This window comes from Podarcis filfolensis, assembly GCF_964270895.1.
Source record: "Podarcis filfolensis genome assembly, chromosome: 3".
Classification (NCBI taxonomy): Eukaryota; Metazoa; Chordata; class Lepidosauria; order Squamata; family Lacertidae; genus Podarcis; species Podarcis filfolensis.
The window spans coordinates 82081754-82102823 of NC_139606.1; the positions used below are offsets into that span (position 1 = coordinate 82081754).

Below are 21070 nucleotides of genomic sequence, written 5' to 3' on the forward strand. Positions count from 1 at the left end.
CTGTACAAAATCCACCCAGTTTAGCTTGAAGCCCCGATGTTCAGCAAACCCTGACAGCAATTGCCTAAATGGCTTGGCTGCATCTTAATAAACAGAATTTTAGAGGAAAGGGAAAATTTGTCCTTCCCCCGCCATGTTACGGAATTAATCTAACTTCATGTCTGGACACTGTAACAGTTAGTGTTTTCCCACCTCAGCTCCTTATCACGTTCTGCAGCTGACAGGGAAATGGGCATCTCAAGACTTGGGGCCAGTTGTAGCAGAAGCCCTGAATTTCTTGTAAGGGTGAGTTCTCCACAAAGACATTGTGCAGCCATCCGTCTTGTCCTTTCCCTTCTGTGCAACACACACTGCACACTGCAGATAAAAATGCACTGGAATTTAGTCTCCAAGCAATGTGACAATGAATGGCAGGTGTAAGCGCTTTATGAAAGTTGACCATTTTTAGGTATGTAGGCTAATGCAGTTACGAGCAGCAGTTCATTTAATTCAGAAAAATAGGCCCAGCTGATTTTGACCTAGCACTGCAATGTTTAGAGAAGTGAAGCAGGAAAAAAGGAGCATCAACCATGAATGAGGAATCGATCCAATGAGCTATTCTGCCTCTGGTAAATATTGTGCAAATGCCTTATCACTGCTATCCATTTACAAAAACAAAAACAAAAAGCCTATTGTCAGTTTCTGTATATCAAATACTAGATTAGACCTGTGAAACCTGTAAAATATATACAAAATATAATTATCACCAGAGCTATGTATTTTCTAACTTTCAAAATAAACCACAAAGTGTGTGTGTGTGTGTGTGTGTGTGTGTGTGTGTGTGTAGGCCTATAATTTCAGTGTCAGTACTAGTACTGAGTTTGTCTCTTCTAAATACAGACTGGTATACTTCCTATTCCAACACATGCACTTACAAACACATGACCATGCGTACAGCATTTCTTCCCGCTGTTTGCAGAGAAAGTCAGAATATACAGAGCTGTACATTATTTAAATTACAAAAAATGATGGAGGCGATGAACATCAGCACGTGTAATTGAAAACAAAAACGGCTGTGAGCTACGAAAGGATATATATACACATGTGGGGAAGGGCATTCTTATTGTTAAAAACACTGAAGACTCTAAGGATGATCTACAAATCCAATATGCTTCTCCAGCAAAGTCAAAAAGGCGGGGTCATCATTGACCAACATACGATTGCAATAGAACTTGCCACGGTTAGGAACATGAAAATGAGAGTCCAGGTGAGGTATGGAGATTTCACAACAGCACTGAATCAACTCTTGAGTTTGCATCCACTGGGATCTCTCAATAAAAACCCTGGAGTGTGTCAATTCCAGGCTATCCTTCACACTGCATGTGGTGCTGACCCGCAGGTCCCATCTAGTCGCTTGTCAAGTTGGCTGAGAGAAACTTTTCCCAATTGACTGTTTAGCTGGCAAAGACACCTAGAAAACAAAAGGCAGCTTCTTGGGTAAAGAAGTCAGAAGAAACCTCAACAACCATGTAATAGAAAGATGAAATGACGGAAGTCTTGTATGTATCAAGAAACTAAGGAAGACACAAAATGCCTGAGGCAGAAAGACTTTAAAATGGGTGAGAAATCTACCCCTCCATATGTTGTTGAACAAGAACTCCCATAATCCCTGCCCATAAGCCATGTTATAATAGAGCTGGTGATTTCTACCACTAGAGAAGGCCACTTTCAGGTCAGGAGCCCCAACCTTCGGCAACCTAGCAAGACAATCAGAGCACAACCACATATGCCCCGTTATTGCCACTAGAGAAGCTGGCTAGTTTCCACACAGGAAGGGTACTTCTGTTGCCTTCTCCCAGGGTGGAAAGAGAAAAATATAATGAAACAATAATCTCTTCCTCATTAAATAATATTTCCTTCTCCAACCCAGTTTGATAACCTGGTGTTGCTTTTATTTTTAATCCTTTTTCTTCTCTCTTCCTTTCCCAGGATAAAAGAGAGTGTCATTTTATCTGGATTGCGTTCATAGCAGCCTGATGACATTGTTCAAAAGGAAGATTATGGCAAAGGATTTACAATAGCATAATGAGATTATTTCTCTCCTTTACTAATGCCATGTTATCCTCTTAAGAGTAAAAAGGCTAAGTTCTAGAATTAAAAGTTATTACTATTATGAAAATGAATATCAGAAAATTGCCCTGCTCTCTAGGAAGTGGAAAAATAATTAAACCAAAGACAAGCAGTTAGCTGAGAATGACATACTTGTCATCATTGTTCATATGCTTGCATCAAGGTCTTTGTACTTTTTAGAATTAGAATGCATCCAATGGAACACTGACAACATATATACCAGCGGCATATTCTTTCGCAGTGGTATAGGTGCTTCATCCAAGAAAGGCGTGGCGGTGGCCACATGAGAATAGACCTTTTCAGTGGTAGCCCCTGGTTGTGGAGCTTCACCTCAGGAAAACAATCCCTGCAACCGGGAAGCATTTTTGACAGCTTCCATGTGGGAATCCAAATATTTAAATCATCCTTTAGACCTCTTCTTAAAATTTCTGCTATGACAGAATATGTAAAATGGAAGAAGGGCAGAATAAAAATGGAATACATTTTTAAAAAGTAGATTATACCTCATGCAAAATTTTGCTTCTCTTTGCCATACTTGGAGTAAACGCCAATGTACTTGGTTGAATTCTTCTGCCGGTCCTGCTTTCCTCAACCTTCCTGTCCCAGTTTCTCATTCCTACCATTCTGGCAAATTCAGAACCTGACTGTACTCACTGCTCCTCATGGAACTTTGAATTGCAGGAGAAAGTCAATTCCCCCCCCCCCCCCATAGCTCTTTTGAAGCTTTTCCAGCACAACATAGCGGGATCTTGAGTCAGCTCAGCCACCCAGAAATCAATTTAGTTACTTTTGTTGCTCTGTTAAGCTTTGCAGGGTTTGCACAGGTACCTCTTTGTAAAAGACTCTTCATTTGGTGCTCTGCTAGTCATACAGTCCCGCTATATGTGGTGGGCATTTGGTTCTCCAGGTGGTGCAAGAAGCATTCTGGTTCTATTTCAGCCCATTTTAGGCCTTTAGGCCTACTCATCCACTTTTGCTTCCAGTGTTTTATTTACATCTTTCCAGTTCCGTATCGCACATTGGCTATGGCTGCACATGTTAACCGATAGTTCTATGCAAAAGAGTTCTATGCTCAAAAGTCTCCATTCTCCCATGCTCTTGGCCATGCTGCTTTGGGAGCAACAACCCACAAATCTTGGCTTGTCATGTCATCTGGGTTCATGGTCTCCCCAAACATCAGAACCACTCTTCCGGATAGAGCAAGGGGAAGAGCCATTTTTAGAACACTTCCCAAATTTGCTAGCATCGCAAGGCTACAAGCTGTGAGAAAATCCTGCTGGCAGCTTTCATTCAAAGGATGGATCCGTTTCTTAGATGACCACTGCAGAACCACTGACACATTTCCACTCTTCACTAGTGGCACTGAATCAGGACACTGCTTTGCAGAAGATGGATTAATAAATTCATTTCCATCTGGACGTTCTTGGGTCTTACCACTGCTTTTGTGCATTATGTCTTTTGCTAATGCTCCAGAAATCTGTGCAGAGAGAGCTTGTTGAACAAGGGAGAAATGCCTTTTGAAGGGATGTATTTCCTTCCTCGCTGCTCTCCCCACCCCCTTCTTCCTTTCTGTCTCTTTAATCAACCTCAGCAAGAGAATCAGACTGCATCTCCTTCAAACACCTGCTGGTGCCAGTCAAGTCCTTCCCATTATTCCCAAATGCAATCGAAGCTGCTTGTGTGTTCTTGTTGCACACGTTTCACCTCTTGCGTAATTAGTGCAATTTCAGTTTTCTGCATATTCTCCCAGGAAAGGAAACACATATTTTCTGCACAAATGAGAAAAACATTTTAAGTGATAAGCAGTGTTTTCATCTGTATTACTTCGCACTACATAAATCAGTCCTGCAAGCATTATGGTCAGTGTAGAAGTGGAGACCTATCCTCTTTTATGTTCATTTATTTATCTATTTGATGAAAAGTACTGTACAAAGATAAGAACCACACCCAGGCATCAACTCAGCTTTCCTTGCTCTTCTCTGAAATAAGTATGTTCTCCTTAAACGAAACAAAAAAATGCTGCCTAGAATTAAACTATCCTTATATCCCACTTTGTTTATATTCCATTTATTGTTTGAAATAAATGGAGTACGGAAAGCATAAAAATAATGGACAGAGACGTCAGCCGCAGAAGCATTCTAGTCTGACAAATGCAGAAAGCAGTGGATGTTAAAGGCAGTTGTCAGATATGTACAGACTTCTTTACGAGTGACCTAGTCATTCACCTCTGCCAGACTTTTGGGAATTCACAATAACATTTGTTAGTTTGGATCCCAAGCTTCTGTGCATACACATCAAAGACTCACTCACATTAAGAAAATTTAAAAAGTAACATTCAAAATGTGGTGTCAAGTCATGTAGGAAAGTCTCTCTTAGCATATTCTTTAAAAAAAAAAAATCAAGATTACTAACCTACATTCAAATCAGGATTGAAACTAGACAGATGTGCAAAAAAACCACGCTTAAACCCATCTCGATTTGAAATTATTCTTATCATCAAATAAGAATAAAATTGAGAATGAAAAACAAACTGTGCACCAACCTTTTGAAGAGGAAGAATCCTTTCAGCAGTATTTCAGTTCAGATGTAACGTAGCAGGGAATGCAGTGAGGAGGGGAAAGAGCTCCAGTCATACATATATCCTTCAAAGAAAGGAGAGTATCAGCTTATCAACTAGGAAAACCCTTGGAACTCTGTTAGATCAACTTTGCAACTGAAGACAATTTAACATCATTCTAGTAACTGGTTTTCATGTAATGTCAGCGCCTGGAAGAGTTTTGAAGTCTCTGCCATCTGTATCACATTGCATATTCTCATAGTTTACGTAAAAATAATTTCCTGTCTATGATATGTTTAAGTTTCATAGAGAGCTCATTTTAAAACCTTGCCAAATCAGCCTGTGCAAGGCATTAAGACTTCTTTTATAAAATGTAGTGTTCTTTTTCTAAGGGAGCATTCTTTTACTGGCCCATGTATGTATGATATTTAGTGCAGGTCTGGTATCAACCTTCCTCCATTTATCTATCTTAACAACAATCAATCATATGTAGAAACAAAACAAAAACAAAACTAGCTTTTGCTTTTTAAAAAAACAAAACAAAAATAAGGCCATCTATTGCGCATCCCTCCTCTTGAACAGTAGAAAAGCGCCATCTCTGTAGTCTTTACTGAAGAGCTTCCTTTTTCAACAAGCATTTTAAGCAAAGGTCTTTTCCAGTCTGCATCTGTACTCACTTTTTAAATAGCTGTTTTAAGTGTATTATCACCTGTGTGCGTGCCATCCTGGGCTCCTTTGGGAGGAAAGGGTGGGATATAAATCTAATGAACAGTAATAGCTATGACAGTAGCTTTTCTAATGTGCCCTACTGGAAATGGATGGCTATCATTTTCACTAATTTATAGCATTCACATAATCATTTTGCTGGTAAGGATTTTGCAACAGCATACAGAATTCAGGGGTGGCTTTTGTTTTCCCTTGCAATAGCAGCAGCCTGAAATTAATCCAGCACAAGCCAAGCAAAGGAACTGAAGTGTGATATTCCTAAGGCTGTAGACATGCTGTAAACAACTTCTGAAGGTCATCTACAATTCATCTATCTAGCTTTCTTTCTCTTTATCATCATGACAGACTTTGGCACTGTTTCTGTGAATGTCTTGTTATCCAACGGCTGTGTATTTTTCTGCTTCCAAAGGGTTGATGACACATGTCGCCGGAGTCATGTCTTATTATGACTGCAATCAGGAGTTCTGGGCACAAATTTCTTCAGAGCAAGGCAATATTGCAGTCTTTAAGAGAGAACCTTCTACTTATTTGCAGTAGCACCATCATGATCCACAAGCCATTCCTGTGGTATTTTAAATCTTTAAACTCGTCAAGCTTATTGTGCTGGGGGTTGAGCAGCAGCCCAGCCTAACAGAAGTAAGGGAGAGTAAGCAGAGCAGCCTGCTCTTGGGGGTTTTTTTAATTGCTTTTCAGAAACTGGAAACGGTGACTCTCAAAGCAACTTTTCCTCAAGGGAATGAATTTTTTTTTTTTTTAAGCACACACAGGGGAAAAAACCCACCTACAATTCAATCTTGTTCTAATAATTTATATGACAAGCTTTTGAGTAGAAGAGATTCACTGTTGTTGTCTCTTAACTGCCACTCATGTGCCAGAGGGCTGTTTGTGGACTCGAGAGGCTTGCTCCCAAAGGATATCAGTAGAAGTTCTGTGTCTTAAACTGTCAGGAGTAGAAGTCAGGCAAACTCCATGTAGAATTATTATAAACTCAAAGTCCCTGTTCTGAACAACTCTGCTATCTCTCACCTATACAAATGTGTATATTTGCAAAGCACAAACTGCAGGAACCTTTAGTTAGCTTGCGACTGCAATGTAAGAATTTGGGATGAGGAACATACAACATTTCTAGCATTCTAAATTATGTTTCAATTACTGTAAAGCCAACTTTTGCATAAGTTTCAGCCTCATTTTTATCCCAAACTTACTAAAAAAGAAAGATTATTATAAAAAGAATAAATACCTGTTTTTCACATGCTTACCTAGCTTTTTGGTTGAGCACAATTCTGGTTCAGTTGTGGGGGGTTTTGTTTCTTTTGTGTTCTATATTATTTGACTTGTGAGGGCTGGCACCCCTTCTTTCCAGTGAGTAGTCTTCAGTGTTTTTACAGCAGCGATTACTACAGAAACTACAGCTCTTGCACTTCTTATCTTGGAAGGATGGACAAAACAAAACAAACTGAAAAGAATACTACAATGAATGGCAAAATGATGAAAAAGGTCTGTTTACTACAGCACAAAGAACAATGTGAAAAGGAAGACAAGTTTAAATATTGTTGCATAAGAAAGGGATGAAAATAATACAAGGATGAGAATAAGTAAAATGATAGGCTGGAACATCTGGGAAGGTAAATACAAAGACAAGATAACGCTATGTTAATGAAGCAGCAAACTTAACATTTCAAGTGAAAAGAAAGAAAGAACCACACCTGAGGCTTAGTCTTGTGAACTGGGTGTGTGCAGTACAGTTGAGTGCTGCATGGGACAATGATGCAGGCAGTCTGAGGAAGCTCTTTCCACCTTGGTACTGGTCTCCAAAACATGTCTAGAGTGAGAAACCAGGATGATGCCAGCAGATTCCAGGAAACCTCCTTATTGTGAGATTTTGTGGGAGAACTGTGAGTTTGTTCAGCCCTGAATGAGAGCAAGGGTGGATGTGTACAGTCTTGGAGCTGAAAGGAGGTGTGTCAGGAGGAGAGGGATATTGGTCTATACTGTATTTATTAGTAACTTGCATTAATGTAACAGTTGTATATGCAACACTGTTGCTGTTGAATTGTATTAAATTGTATTGTTGTTAAATTGCCTCTTGCTGTTGTTTTTGGTTTCTGTAGAGTGCTTAAAGATATTTTTATATATTAAACGCTACAGAAATGGCCTGACCAAAAAAAAAAGCAAATATGTACAAGGTCACTTTGAAGCTAGCTGTCTAAAATGACTGTTATGAAATGCCTGCCAACCAATTCCACTGAATTAACCCAAGTTTCAGCATTTTAAGAGAGGAACAAACTGTATCTCAATGTATCTGTACAATTTGTAACAGGAAGTCCTTTCAGCTATAGATAGGGGCCTGAATAGTTTCAGGTTCAGAAGAGATAAGTGCATTTTGCAAGACAGGGAAGAAGAACATCAGAACTGCCCTAGAAAGTACTGGTTAAAATTCAATATCCATCTTCCATACATCTTCATGGCACATAATTCTATATAACCAGGTCACTTCTTTGCATCTCAAATGATAATTATTCAAACATTCTGCCCCTAAGCCAGGTATCTGATCATTTCTGCCATGTTACTATCTCAATTTTAATGTGCACATGGGGACTCCCTAAACCCTGAGCTGGCCATGGTTTTAACAAGTGGCATATTTCAAAATATCATCCGCTCCCCCATAATAAACTGCAGCAGAACCTTTGGCCGACAATTTTATTATGGGACCACTTCCGCTTTACTGTTCACTGTATCACCTCCTTACCACAGGAAGTGTCTGGTATTTCTCCTTCAAGCTGCCTTCATTTGTCACCGGTGAGTCCAAAGGAAGGGGCAAGCAGACAGGGAGAAGCAGCAGATGGGAACAGGGGGCTCTTGGCAATGGGCTCACAGAAGAGGTGTGGGCAGTTGCCAAGTCATGCCAACCCATAACAGCCCTGTGTGGTGCTAGTAACCCAATTATTAGGACTACGCTACAAACCTGAAACTAAGAAAGCCACAGCAAATTTAAACAATGTGCCTTTCGTGATATATAAGAATGTAAGGGAAATGCCAGTCAACCATCCATACAACACCTTGGGCTGAAAGTTTTTACCTAGGCATCTTATGAAGTAAAAGTCTACCTGACTCACTGACAAAGGTTCATCTGTACTTCGATCATCTGAAGACTTTGGAACTTCTAGTGTGTCAATAAAGGCCTGGAGCTCTTTTCTAAATGCCTTCATCTGGGCATTTATTCGGTAAAGAAGTTCGTGCTCCCGTATCCTACTGCCATCATCTTCATCATCCATAAGTCCAAACAGGTCCCCATTTGCCACATAAATTCTTGCCTCTGTTATTATGGTGCTTGTGTCCGAAATCAGGCGGTCAATCGTCTTGCCAAGGCGTTCCGCTTCACAGCGGATGTCCTTCATTTGCTGCCGGTCTGTGAAGCTTTTCTGCCACCCTGCTGGTGCTGGGTAGAAGGATCTAGTGGGGGTCAAGCAACGGATGTTGCGGACCTCCTCTGAGTCACTCTCCCCACCGATGGGACCTTCCCTCTTGCGGTGTGGAGGACGAGAATCATCGTCGCTTTCTTTCTTCCCCGCATCGCTTTCAGCATCACTGTCCCTGGGGCTGCCCCGGATCCCTAGATGAGAGGCCAGGTCATAGCGCTGCATGTTGGACATCAAGACTCGGTTCTCATACTGAAGTTGCATGACCTTACCACTGAGTTCATTGATCTGCATGCGGGCAGCTTTGAGCTCTTCCTGGAGCGCTTCTGTCTTGGCGCTGTCGTGATGCCTTGAACTGTCATGAGCCCCAGTCTTGTATTTGTATTTGTTCAGCTCTGCTGTGATGCGCTTGTTTTGTTCTTCTACATCAGCCAAGTTTCTTCTCAGCAGCTCCGTTTCATCTTCAACTAGCTGCAGATGCTGCCGTAACTCAGAGAGTGATTCATTCTGCTCCCCCATGAGCGGGTTGGCTGCCCCTGAGAAATCATCTCCTCTCAAGTCATCAAGCTCTGCTTTCAGCCCTCTGTTTTCTACTTCCAGCTCCACTATTTTCCTTCCCAGAATATTGGCTTCTTCCTCTACTAACCTCAGACGAAGCTTGAGTTCTGATTCTCTTGTGGTAGGTGGGCCTCCAGCCTCCCCTTTTGGTAAGGGACTGTCTAGATCACCATAAAATGACCGATATTTCTGTAGTTCATGTTCAAATCTGTCCTTTTCCTTGTCTATTTTGGCCAACTTTTTCCTCATCAGGGTAGCTTCTTCTTTGATGAACTGCAACTGGCATTTCAGATCTTCATTGTCCTCCTTAGAAAAAAGAAAGAAGATCCAACAGTTACTAGACAAGTGATGACATCATTTGACAATTCAGCAAATGATAATTCCAAACAATAGAATAATAGCCCCAGTGAACTCCAGGAAGGTATGATTCTATTTAATACACATTTCAAATATCAAACAAAAGCAAAATGTGCCACTAAACCTATTTAAAAAATCATTACTCCATGTTCTGAACCTCAAAACCTATTCAGTAGTAGGTTTTACTCTCTACCAAGGGCTGTTTCACACATTACACAGAAACAATCTACCAACCATTTGTCAATGTACTATCAACAGGAAGCTGCAACCTATCATAACTCCCTTAACAGTACACCTGTATGACAGACACACTTGTGTTTATTGCATTCACAGGTTATGTTTTAAGGGTTCACCTAAAAACAAGTGAAGTGTGAAGTGGCCCTGAGTTTGGTCATGAGAATTGTTAAGATTCTGAAAGCTGAAAATCTCTCTGACCAAGAGATAAAGGACATCAATATAGCAGGAACATGGTCTGTGCCATCTTTTCAAGTAAAATATAGCTGTTTCCATTATTTTTCCAAGTATCATTGTAATAGCCATTCAAGAATAGCCCCAACTTTAAATTTCAGGAGTGCAGATGCGAGGAACTTCTCTATAACTAGCTTCTAAATAGTTTCAAATGGATTGATAGGTATAGATGACAAAATAAATTTATCTGTAGCACAACTGAGCTGAACATCATTCAGCTGTGTGCAACAGTTATACTTGGAGAAGACCTAGCGACAATTCCATTTATTTCAATGGGTTAGCACTATATATGACTCTGGTAAACACAACCCAATATATTAAAATATACTGCTATAGTTACTGAAAACAACATTTAAAAATTTGGTTACTAACATTCTACTAAATGAGCGCCATAAGAATAGTCACAGTTTTCCAATTATGTTGACTAAGGAAAGGCTTGCACCAATGATTTTTTTATTTCATGACCATAAGGTTTACAGGGTTGTGCCATGGGACAGACAGAAGTATTTGAGGTTACCTCAGTGGGTGTCTGCTGTGACTTTTTTTCTGATTTTTGCAAGTCTTTGCTTCCTCTTCTTTTCATGGATTGCTATAAAAAAAAGATAAGGTATAGTATGCATTTTACTAAATGTGTTTATTTATTTGTTTTTGAAAACAGCCGTGTATCTCCAACTAATACACAACAATATATACAAATACAATAAAACATTTAACACTGTTAAAACAATGCAAAATAATAAAACAATTGGCTAATCCTGAGAAAAGTTAACAACTCAATAGGCTTGACTGCAATATAAATCCATTAAACCATAGAAAGCACGTGAAGCTTTTTAAAAAACCAGATGTTGTTTTTCCCCAGAAATATTTTCACAAAATAGGAAGGTCTGTTTATTTCTTTGGAGGTCTTCGGCAAATGTTCTTAGCATGGTTTAAAATAAAGCAGTTTAACAGAATATTTTTTTAAATCTCAAAACAAGAGAAAGCAGGAAATAAAACCTCAGCATTACACACACACACAGCCCTACCTAATAATAATAATAATAATAATAATAATAATAATAATTTATTTATACCCCACCCATCTGGCTGGGTTTCCCCAGCCACTCTGGGTGGCTTCCAACAAAAGATTAAAAATACATTAAAACATCAGTCATTAAAAACTTCCATAAACAGGGGTACCTTCAGATGTCTTCTAAACATCAGATAGTTGTTTTTTACTTTGACATCCACACCACCATATCGGTTTAAATGTTGAAACACATTTAAGGGCTGGGGGTATGAAAAGTTTTTCACCACTTACTAAAAGGAAAACAAAGAAAGTGGCAAGCAAACTTCCCAGAAGGGGAGTTGCAAATATAAAGTGCCACAGTGGAAAAGGCCTGCCACCAACCAGTTCAAAGGGTAACAAAACCAGAGCAACACCTCCAAAGCTGATCTTAACACCCAGGTGCTTTCAAGTGGAAGCAGTGGTCCTACAAGTAGCCTGGCCCTAAGCCGTTTGGGGATTTACAGGTCAAGAGGGACACTTTGAACAGTGTATGGAAACAGACCAGGAACCAGTTTGATTGTTGAGGAATTTGCAAAATGTGTCATTTTTGAACAGACCTCAAAGGCAGCGCCACGTAAAAAGCATTATAGTGAATTAAACAAGATGCTGCCAGTACATAAATAACTGTGGCCAGATGCAAAACATTCAGTTCCTTTGCAGGCAAGAGGTAGACAAGACGACCTTTGGATACTGTCATCCCCTACAGTTCTATATCTTTGACTTGAAGAATGCTGTGTTCCTGCCGCCCCAGTTTGCCCTACAGCTTTGTGAGGCCCAGTGTTCTGTGAAAAACATTTCATGACAAGTTCAATATCCTCGGTTGCCTGTCTGATGTTTTTAGGTTTGCAAAAAGCAAAGCATTTTTATCCTTTCTTTGAATTTCAACAGAAATTAAAGGCAGTTTTGACAAGCAATGTATCAACAGTTCAGTAGAAAGAGATAGCACTTGTTTACCACTCTTCTACCTCTCTCTATATGGACTACACAAACTTCATATTGCTTTCACCGGCATATTAAAGTTGATGAAAATTCAGAGGAAAAAACCAATAGTCAATCCACAACTCGATTTAGCCACGGTACTTGAATTGGATTTAAGGATGGGCCTCTATATGTCCGCATCATAATCATGTGATCCTGATTTTTTAAAAGTGGCAAAAGTATTCATCTTTACTGGCAGTGATCCAGAGTTGTCCATAATCACTGCAAGTAACTGGAAGATGACAGGCTAGCATTCTAAATGGTAGCCCAGCTAAGAATTCAAATGGAAGTAGAAAAAAGCACCAGTGGTTCTCCCTCCTAGTGCTGGATGGGCCTCTTCCTTATATTCACCAGGGAGGCAAAAAGCCCTGCTTTCCTGTTTGTTAGATGCACACTTTTTGGGGAGGTGGGGGAGGAAGGAAGCAATGGGTTGTATCCAATGCTTCACACACATACAACTGCTGGCACAATGGGACTTTAAATTTGCCTGCTTTCCGTCCAAATCTGCTTTGGAGGGTGACCCAACACTCCACAGCTGACTTTGAGCACATACAGAGGCCTGGGGAGCGGGGGAGAAGAGTGGCGCTGTGGGTTAAACCACAGAGCCTAGGACTTGCCGATCAGAAGGTTGGCGGCTCAAATTCCTGCAACGGGGTGAGCTCCTGTTGCTCGGTCCCTGCTCCTGCCAACCTAGCAGTTCGAAAGCACGTCAAAGTGCAAGTAGATAAATACCTCCGGCGGGAAGGTAAACGGCGTTTCCGTGTGCTGCTCTGGTTTGCCAGAAGAGGCTTTGTCATGCTGGCCACATGACCCAGAAGCTGTACGCCAGCTCCCTTGGCCAGTAAAGTGAGATGAGCGCCGCACGACTGGACCTAATGGTCAGGGGTCCCTTTACCTTTACTTTATCAAATACACACCTTTCTGTTCAGTGCAACGCTAGGTGCTGCTTTTTCTCATCTTTTGTGCTGTTATAGGGTTGAGATCCATTTCTCCCCTTTTACATTCAAGCTACATGTTCTCCGGCTGTTTTAATTATGCTGAATAATATAGTGCTAGAGTGGATGGGGAAGTAACCAACTTGTGTTAAGTTCTCATGAAAATCCTCCTGCTCAGATTTTGCATCTTTCAAATGAAAGTCAACCACACTGAATCATAGAATTGTAGATTTGAAGGGACCTCGATGATCATCTAGTCCAACTCCCTGCAATGCAGCAATATGCAGCTGTCTCATATGGGGATCAAACCTGTAACCTTGGCGTTATTAGCGCCATGCTCTAACCAGTTGAGCTGTGTGAAATCTACCTCCCTCTACCAATATCAGGAAGGCCTACTTTCCTGGTATACTGTCATTTTTACAACCACTGAACTAAATCACATTATTGTAATCTAAACTGCTGGCATCTATTCCAATTAAAGGCAGAGTCAAACCAAAGGCATAGTCATATGCTTCTGGTAATTAGGTTTCTAGGGCAGACACTATCAATCATGCTTTAAATTAATATAAGTATCTGTTTATTATAAGCAACCAGAATGGCGGCAGGTGCAGAGGAAATATTTCCAAGGCATGATGGCCAGTCATCTGAAAACTGGAACAATAAATTTATTGGATATGCAAGTTTCAACTAAAATTAAATTTCAAATTCCTTATCTGACAAATGTGGTGAATTTAGTATTTGCATACAAACACCTGCAATTCATTCACACACACACACACACACACACACACACACACACATATACACCCCCCCAAAAAAATAACAGCCACAGGCAGCTTGGGCAGCACACAAACAGCAAAACAAAATCAGTTAGGAAAGATGCCAGGCAGACCTCACTAGGTAGAGCATTCCATGGAAGCAACACCTGAATATACAGAACCACAACTGAATAGGCCTTCCTCTCTTGTCACCATCCTTTGAGACTCTGCAAAGGGCAGAACCAAAGAAGGGTCTCAGAATAAGGTCTAAGGGTCCAGGTCAGCTCACAGCAGGAAAGGTGTTCCAGATATTATTGGGGCCCTGAGCCAGAAAAAAGCTTTATAGGTCAAAACCAGCACTTTGAATTGGACTTGGAAGCATACATGTAGCCAGGACAGAGCAGGTTTGCCTCGAACGTGTCAACAGTTGGGCAGATACACTGAAGCTTCTTGAAGGTAATTGAAGCTTCCAACTCATTTTCAAAGGCAGCCCAGCATAAAGTACATTGCAATAATTCAGCCCTGAAGTTACCACAGCATAAATTACTGTAACCAAATTTTCCCTGTCCACTCCATAGACATGATAAAAACAAACCTAACTACTGTGGTAATTATTATTAGCAGCAGTACGAGCAGAAATAAGAGAAGAACTATTCATAATTTGGAGCAGTTATTAGCACTTGTAAACCCAATCCCTGCATACATTCAGATATTACATTTTTTGGTGTTTAATACATACAGATCTACACCCTGTTGCCTAACTAACCATTTAATCAGTGTGGTACAGTGTCACTTTGCACATATTCTACTTCTCCTCATGAGAGAAGAAAAGAATGGTGTAATACCAACTACTGAGGTGTTACGTTACCCAGAAATTACCTGGGTAAGAGTCTCATTTATTTTCTTCCAATACCCTGAGTGTCAAGATATTAATCAATGGTATCACCATCTATCTTCTTTCAGTAATCTCTGCCTGGTTTGTCTTACAAGCAGAGATACAGCAGACTTCTTTCTTCTCTGGCTCCTTATTCCATTACAGGAAGCCACAAAATAATTCTTCCTGGTATGGAAACTGGGGACTATTCAATTTTTTTACCAATGAAATGTTCTCTGCATCAACATACATAATTCCAGTGAGAGCTTGCCCAAAGATAAGTAATCAACCAATCAAACAATAAATGTGAATTTGAATAAATACCATTTATCACCACCCGAAAACAACAGCAAAGCAGGGTGGGGAGGAGGGGTTGGGAAAACAGAAGCAGCAGAGATATTAAAAATGGGGGCTGGATTAACAGAAGCGCACACAAAAAGAGCATCATAAATCCTGGTGTATAATTAGCTGTCAATTAGGATCCAATACGATGTTTAAGAGACAGGATATTTCTGCAGTCAATTTAGATTGACAGTGAAAGATGCAAGCCAATACAAACACTCCCTTTCACAGCGTGGGTGCCAGTGAATGATCTAGACCCTTTTGTAATGAGGCACAATGCAACTGGGCCACACCAGAACAAAGTAGGCCAAATTTTAACAACTCTTAATATAGCCATTTGAGCACTTCAATAGCAGTTTCATTATCCAAATACAAACCAGTAAATAGTTCAGTAAACCTGAAGGGCTATGTAGATTTATCTATCGCTAATTAATAACACAGGTTATTAGGAAGCACGGCAGTAAGAAAGAAATTTGAGCTAGTAATGTTTGAACTGGGTGTTGCCGTTCACTATCACAAATCTCATAGGACTCATGCAGGTTGTTGGATACACCTACAAAGACGACTGGATTATGGCCCATAGTTTTATGTTCTCTAAACTCAATGGGAGTGTAAGCGGTTGAACTAGCAGCTTTGTTTGGCTTTACTTTTTCTAAAAATCCAGTAGCACAGACATGCCTTATTTTAAGGTAAGAAGAGTCCTATTGGATCAGATCAAGTGTCTATCCAGTCCAGCCTACCAGATACCTATGAGAATTTCATCAACAAAACAAGAGCACAAGAGCACTCTCAATAGCATTCCAGAATAAATATATCTCATTTCAAAGACAGGAACAGGGAATGCTTTTCAGCAAACAAATACATAGTAGCTAACAAATCAAATCTCAAACCTTTCTACTCATCCATGAAAACCAACAATTCACAGTAGTAGGCAAAAACTGACTAAGAGCAAAGGTACGAAAGGGGCAGCCATTTTTAATTCTAGGAACTGTTTACTGTTTCCCTCATTTATGTTCTCATTTCTACGAAGCAAATTATTCATTGCGTTTTAGGATCCTTACTAAGTCAAGCATTCTGAGAATCTCTGACGTCCTCCTCCATTAAGTGCATGCACTACTATTCCAACCATTATAAAATTCAGGGTAGAATAAAAACTCATTTCCCCAAAAGTAAATACTGAACATTAACCTCTTTCATCCTGTCAAGTTCGTTCTGCAGAGCCTGTTTAGCAATCTCTACTTCTATCAGCTGCTGTCTTAACTTTTCATTTTCATCTTCTGTGGTGGTACGTTTTTCTTCCACGTTTTCCAACTCATGGTGAAGTCTCACTGAAACGTCTTTTGCAACCTAATGGAACAGAATTTTAAAATTTAAAGACAACATTTTTGTAGCGAAGATAATTATGGGTTGTATACAGTGCTGTTTTTCTAAAAAAAAATGTTTAGGGGTACTCTCATTTTGACTCAAGAAAATCATGATTTTATAGTTCAAATAAATAAATACAGTAAATATTTACTGTATTTATAAATACAGGGGAAATAAATACAGTAAATGGACAAAAGTACAAAGATTCACAAAATATTTAGGGGTATGCATACCCCTGCGTCCCCCCAGAAAAAAAGCACTGGTTGTATACAATGTTAGTCATACTCAGCATAGACACATGAAAATTAATAGGCATAACTCACTTAGGTCAATTGATGCAATGGGTCTACTCTTAAGTTTGATACAACCCTATGATCATGTGATGTTTATAATCCTGTTTTCAGCCAACAAAAACAGAGCTGATTAGTGTATTCTAGAGCCAGAATGGCATTCTGATTAGTTTTGTCTCCAATCCAATTCCAATAGAAGTCTCCACTGATTTTAAAAACATGAGCGCCTTCATTACAAATATTTAGGCACCAGGCCAAAACTCTTCTCCCAGGCCTTTGGCTAATTAAATACTTTATATGGCCTTTTAAACTGTGGGGGGTATTGTTTTTGTTTGTTACTATGGTATGCATTCTTTTTATATATATATTGTAAACCATCCTGTAATCCTTGGGTGAAGGGTTTCACAGAAATTTAATTAATTTATTATTATTGTTATTATTATTATTATTAAAGCTCAGTTCACATACACTCTAGCTTATTCCTGATTATTTCCAGACAGTGTGACTCTGAGCACTGGTAGTATCCCATGATTACAGGACTTAGGTAGTACTTGTATATGAAATTTCTAGGTCAAAAACCAACTCTGTATCTATTAGAACACTGGACACAATGCTACCCAAAGCTGGACTTTAACATGGGAGTCTCACTTGCTTTTTCGGTGAAACCTATTTACAACTGGAACTGTACACCTTATAATTAGTTAATTAATCAAGTAACACTTTAGTAGATAAATCATGGGTAGCAATTTTACTTGGTGAGTACAGATTTTCACTTGTTGCTCTAGAAGGGCAAACATTTATTTTTGAGCTATTTTGCTTCTGGTATGCAAAATGGAATGCAAAGGAAACCCTTAAAATGGCTTTTCTTTCTAATAATGAGTGATGAATTACAGATTGTATCCAACTTATATCACACTCAAAGCATACTCAGTGAAAACAATCGATACAACTTAAAAGTTCATTGTTTTCTACTGCAAGTATAATTTAATTGGATTCAACCCTCTATTAAATTCTAAGTTATATTTTCAAGATGTGTCAATGGACAGATTCATTTCAAGCTAAGAGGCTCTGGCATTACAGAAATGTATTTCAGCTTATTAACGGATCAATGAATTAGTTAAAAGCAGCAGTGAACAACATGGTGGGTTGGTGGCTGCGCCACTCACCTGACCTCCCTTCCAGCCGAGTCACTGACGCGTCAGGCAGTGAGGTGCAAACATGCCAGTGGAGCCAACCTGTCACTCCAGTTGGCCCTTTCTACTGCACTGTCTTTGTCCTCCCTTCTTTCCATCCCAATATGCAGTAGTGGCTCGGCTGAAGAGAGGTCAAGTGAGCAGCACAGCCTCATCCCGCTTTCCACAGAGCTCAATGGAACAACTTGCAAAGCAACAGAGTGTAACACACCTGGGAATTTACTCTCTGATAACTGGAAAAGGGGTAAATACAGTAGCACCTCCTGTTACGTAACCCTCTGGTTATGTAAACTTCAGGATGCGAAAGCGGCAAACCCGGAAGTATTTGACCAGGTTTCACTGCGCGCGTGCATCGAAGCAGTCTTCAGGTTGCAGAAACCTCAGGATCCGACTGGACCTCCAGAACGGATCCCGTTCGCAACTGGAGGTACCACTGTATCTGAAAGTGAGCTATCTAGAAAGTGAGTTCTGAGAGTCAGGATCCAGGTCATCAAATTACTGGCTCTCAGAACCATGAGACAAATCAGATCTCTGCTTTCCGCTGAACGACTTGAGCCTACGATACTTTCATAGTCTACCTGTACTTCCCCCTCACTGCCTTCCCACCTACTTGCCAGCTTTTGGTCCTGTTTACCTTCAGGTCTTGCTCCAAGCTTCGCAAAAGTTCTCCGTCAATCTCCCCGGTCTGTGCATAGCGGAGCCTCTTGCGCTCTGCCTTTCGAAGACGGTACTGAAGGATCCTGCAGTTTTTGTTGGCCCTCTCCAATTCGTGGCGCATTTCTTGCAGCTGGCAGGCATCCTCTTCAAAGAAGCTGTCCCTCATCTCATCCATCTCAGTCCTCAACTCATCTATCTCATTCTGGCACCCGTTCAGAAAGGGTAGTCGGAAATGCACCAGGCAATGCAAGTTCACATTAATAAAACGAAAGGAAAAATGGGACTTAAGTTGATCTTCACTTAAAACAACAACAACCAGAAGCATCAATCACTATCTTATGCCTGCCCTTCAAACATCACATGTGTGACATGTATACGAAGAGGTAATCAATGATAAAATCATGGGTGGATGAGAGTTATGCAGTGTGGGAAGAACTTGGTTTTTCCACCAGCAGGAGTGGGGAACAGAGGGTCAAATATGGCCCTCCAGGCCTCTTTATAGCTGGCCCTTAGAACTTTCCCTAAGCCATGTGCCCTTCTAAGGCCACACACCCCTTCACTAGGCAGTGCCCTCGCTGACCCTGCTCCACCCCCTCAAGTGGCTTTCCCTTGCTGGGATGGGATGTGTCTATGGTCTTTTGCTTGCCTGGATGGAGAAAGGTGTGTGTGTGTGTGTGTGTGTGTGTGTGTGTGTGTGTGTGTAAAGCTGTGTTTCCCAAACTTGGGTCCTGAGCTGTTTTTGGACTACAACTCCCATCATCCCTAGTTAGCAGGACCAGAGGATCATGGGAACAGCCAGACACACAAGTTTGGGAAACACTGGTGTAGAGCAACTTCTGACAAGTGACTGGATGTAAACTCCTGTAAAAAGGCAAGAGTCATATCCGTTGTCCCACCCACTTTTGCCCCTGACCATACCCTCTGGTGTCATGCAACTCCTGGAAGTTGATCCAACGCTTAGACTGAAAAAGGTTCCCCACCCCTGTGATACAGCTTACCAGTTCTACATGGGAACACAATTTTGTGTGCTGAGTCTTCACTTTCTCAACACACCATAGCCATAGCTAGACAGCGGAATGATGGCTTGCTACTCCGCTGAACATTTTACCACTAACTGTAAAAGTGTAGATGTACTCTTAATGACATGCCTGGAATGCAAGACCCTTCCCTCACGGATGAGACAAACTGTAGAGGGAATGTGATCTGAAAAGAGTAATTGTTATGCTGTTATGTTAAGCATTCTCCCTTAACATTCAGAATAAAGTATGTCATGAAGGCACAAGTGCATGCAGCAAACAGGATGGATGGCTTCCTCTGCTGGATGAAAAGCCAGGGCCTTACCATTGCACAGCATGTCAGCCATGCATGTTTGAGAGCGTCTGAAGGGAAAACACGTATGTGACATGTGAGAAGCATGCCACAGGGAGTGATTATGAGGCAAGGCACACACTATATAGTGCTTTTCGCCATCTGTGGGCTACCATCAGGTCTGAAATGGCCAGGGCTAGTTTCTTCCAAGGGAGCTCAACTTTTCTGAGGCAGAAGTTTCCCACATTTTACCAAGGGAAGAGAACAACAGGAAGCTGCACCATTAAGAACTAGAATGGAATATAATGGTTTTCCTTTTCCGGGGCGGACAAAAACGACTATCGTTTGTACAACCCCCCCCCCCAAAAAGGACGGACCCCTGCTTTCTTTCCCCTTTTCTTGCACCTGCTGCTAAGATGGGGGGGGGCGGGTTATCTGTTCTCTATCACTTCGCCTCCTACAAGCCGGGTTGACAACAGAAGAAAGAGCAGAATAAAGGGCTCCCCTCCCCCTCCCGGCTGGGCCACACCCGCCGCCCTCCTCTCCTCCTGCTCACCTTGAGGGCCTCGTTCTCCTCCTGCAGCTTCTCCATCTCCTCCTGCAGTTGCTGCCCAGGGTTCAGGCTGAGGGCGCCTTCGGGGCCCGGGGCTCCGCCGCGGCCGCTGCCCTCTTCGGGCCCAGCCAGCGCCATTGGAGACTGGGTCGGCGAGGCGGCGGGAGGCGCAGGCTGGGGCTGCTCCTCCGTTGAGGCGCTGCCTTCGCCCTGGTTGCTTTGCATCTGGGCCGACCTCCCCCTACGGCACCGGCCTCCTTCTGGGATGGGAGGCGAGGCGCTCAATTGGCGGGCATCTTTCCTCCCGCCCGGGCCTGCCCCTTCCCTGCGCCACAAGAAGATGGAGGAGCCGGCGCTGCCTCCTTCCCTCCCTCGCTTTGCAGAGAGAGACCTGCCGGCTTCCCCCCGGACTTGGGCGGCGGCTGAGCAAGCGCAAAGCCAGCCGCCCGCCCTCCGTCTGGGGGGCTGCCGGGAGCCCCGAGCTCGGCGCCTTCGAGAGGCGCGGCCTGCCTGTCAGCCGGCGGTCCCCGCCCACTGCCCTTCCCAGGCTGGGTGGGAAGGAGGGAGGCGTGAGG

At 41.7% G+C, this 21070-nt stretch overlaps 1 protein-coding gene across 12 annotated transcripts; it reads right to left on the reverse strand.

The window, feature by feature from the left end:
• Positions 1-410: 410 nt before the first annotated feature.
• On the reverse strand, positions 411-21028 carry LOC310758264 (microtubule cross-linking factor 3-like). 12 transcript variants are annotated; one of them, XM_083604304.1, is made up of 10 exons: positions 20499-20572; positions 19783-19837; positions 18612-18836; positions 16318-16476; positions 10712-10783; positions 8500-9675; positions 6652-6848; positions 4652-4751; positions 2613-3878; positions 411-1450 (listed from the first exon to the last, which is right to left on the reverse strand). In XM_083604304.1, exons 3-7 carry the CDS (start codon positions 18807-18809, stop codon positions 6681-6683), a joined length of 1773 nt encoding a protein of 590 aa, XP_083460430.1. In that variant the 5' UTR covers positions 18810-18836; positions 19783-19837; positions 20499-20572; the 3' UTR covers positions 411-1450; positions 2613-3878; positions 4652-4751; positions 6652-6680. The 12 variants fall into 12 exon arrangements, with proteins under 12 accessions (XP_083460430.1, XP_083460439.1, XP_083460433.1 ...); XM_083604313.1 differs by lacking the exon at positions 19783-19837 and having other exon boundaries at positions 6652-6820; positions 8509-9675; positions 20499-21028; XM_083604307.1 differs by lacking the exon at positions 19783-19837 and having other exon boundaries at positions 8509-9675; positions 20499-21028.
• Between the last annotated feature and the right edge of the window lie 42 nt (positions 21029-21070).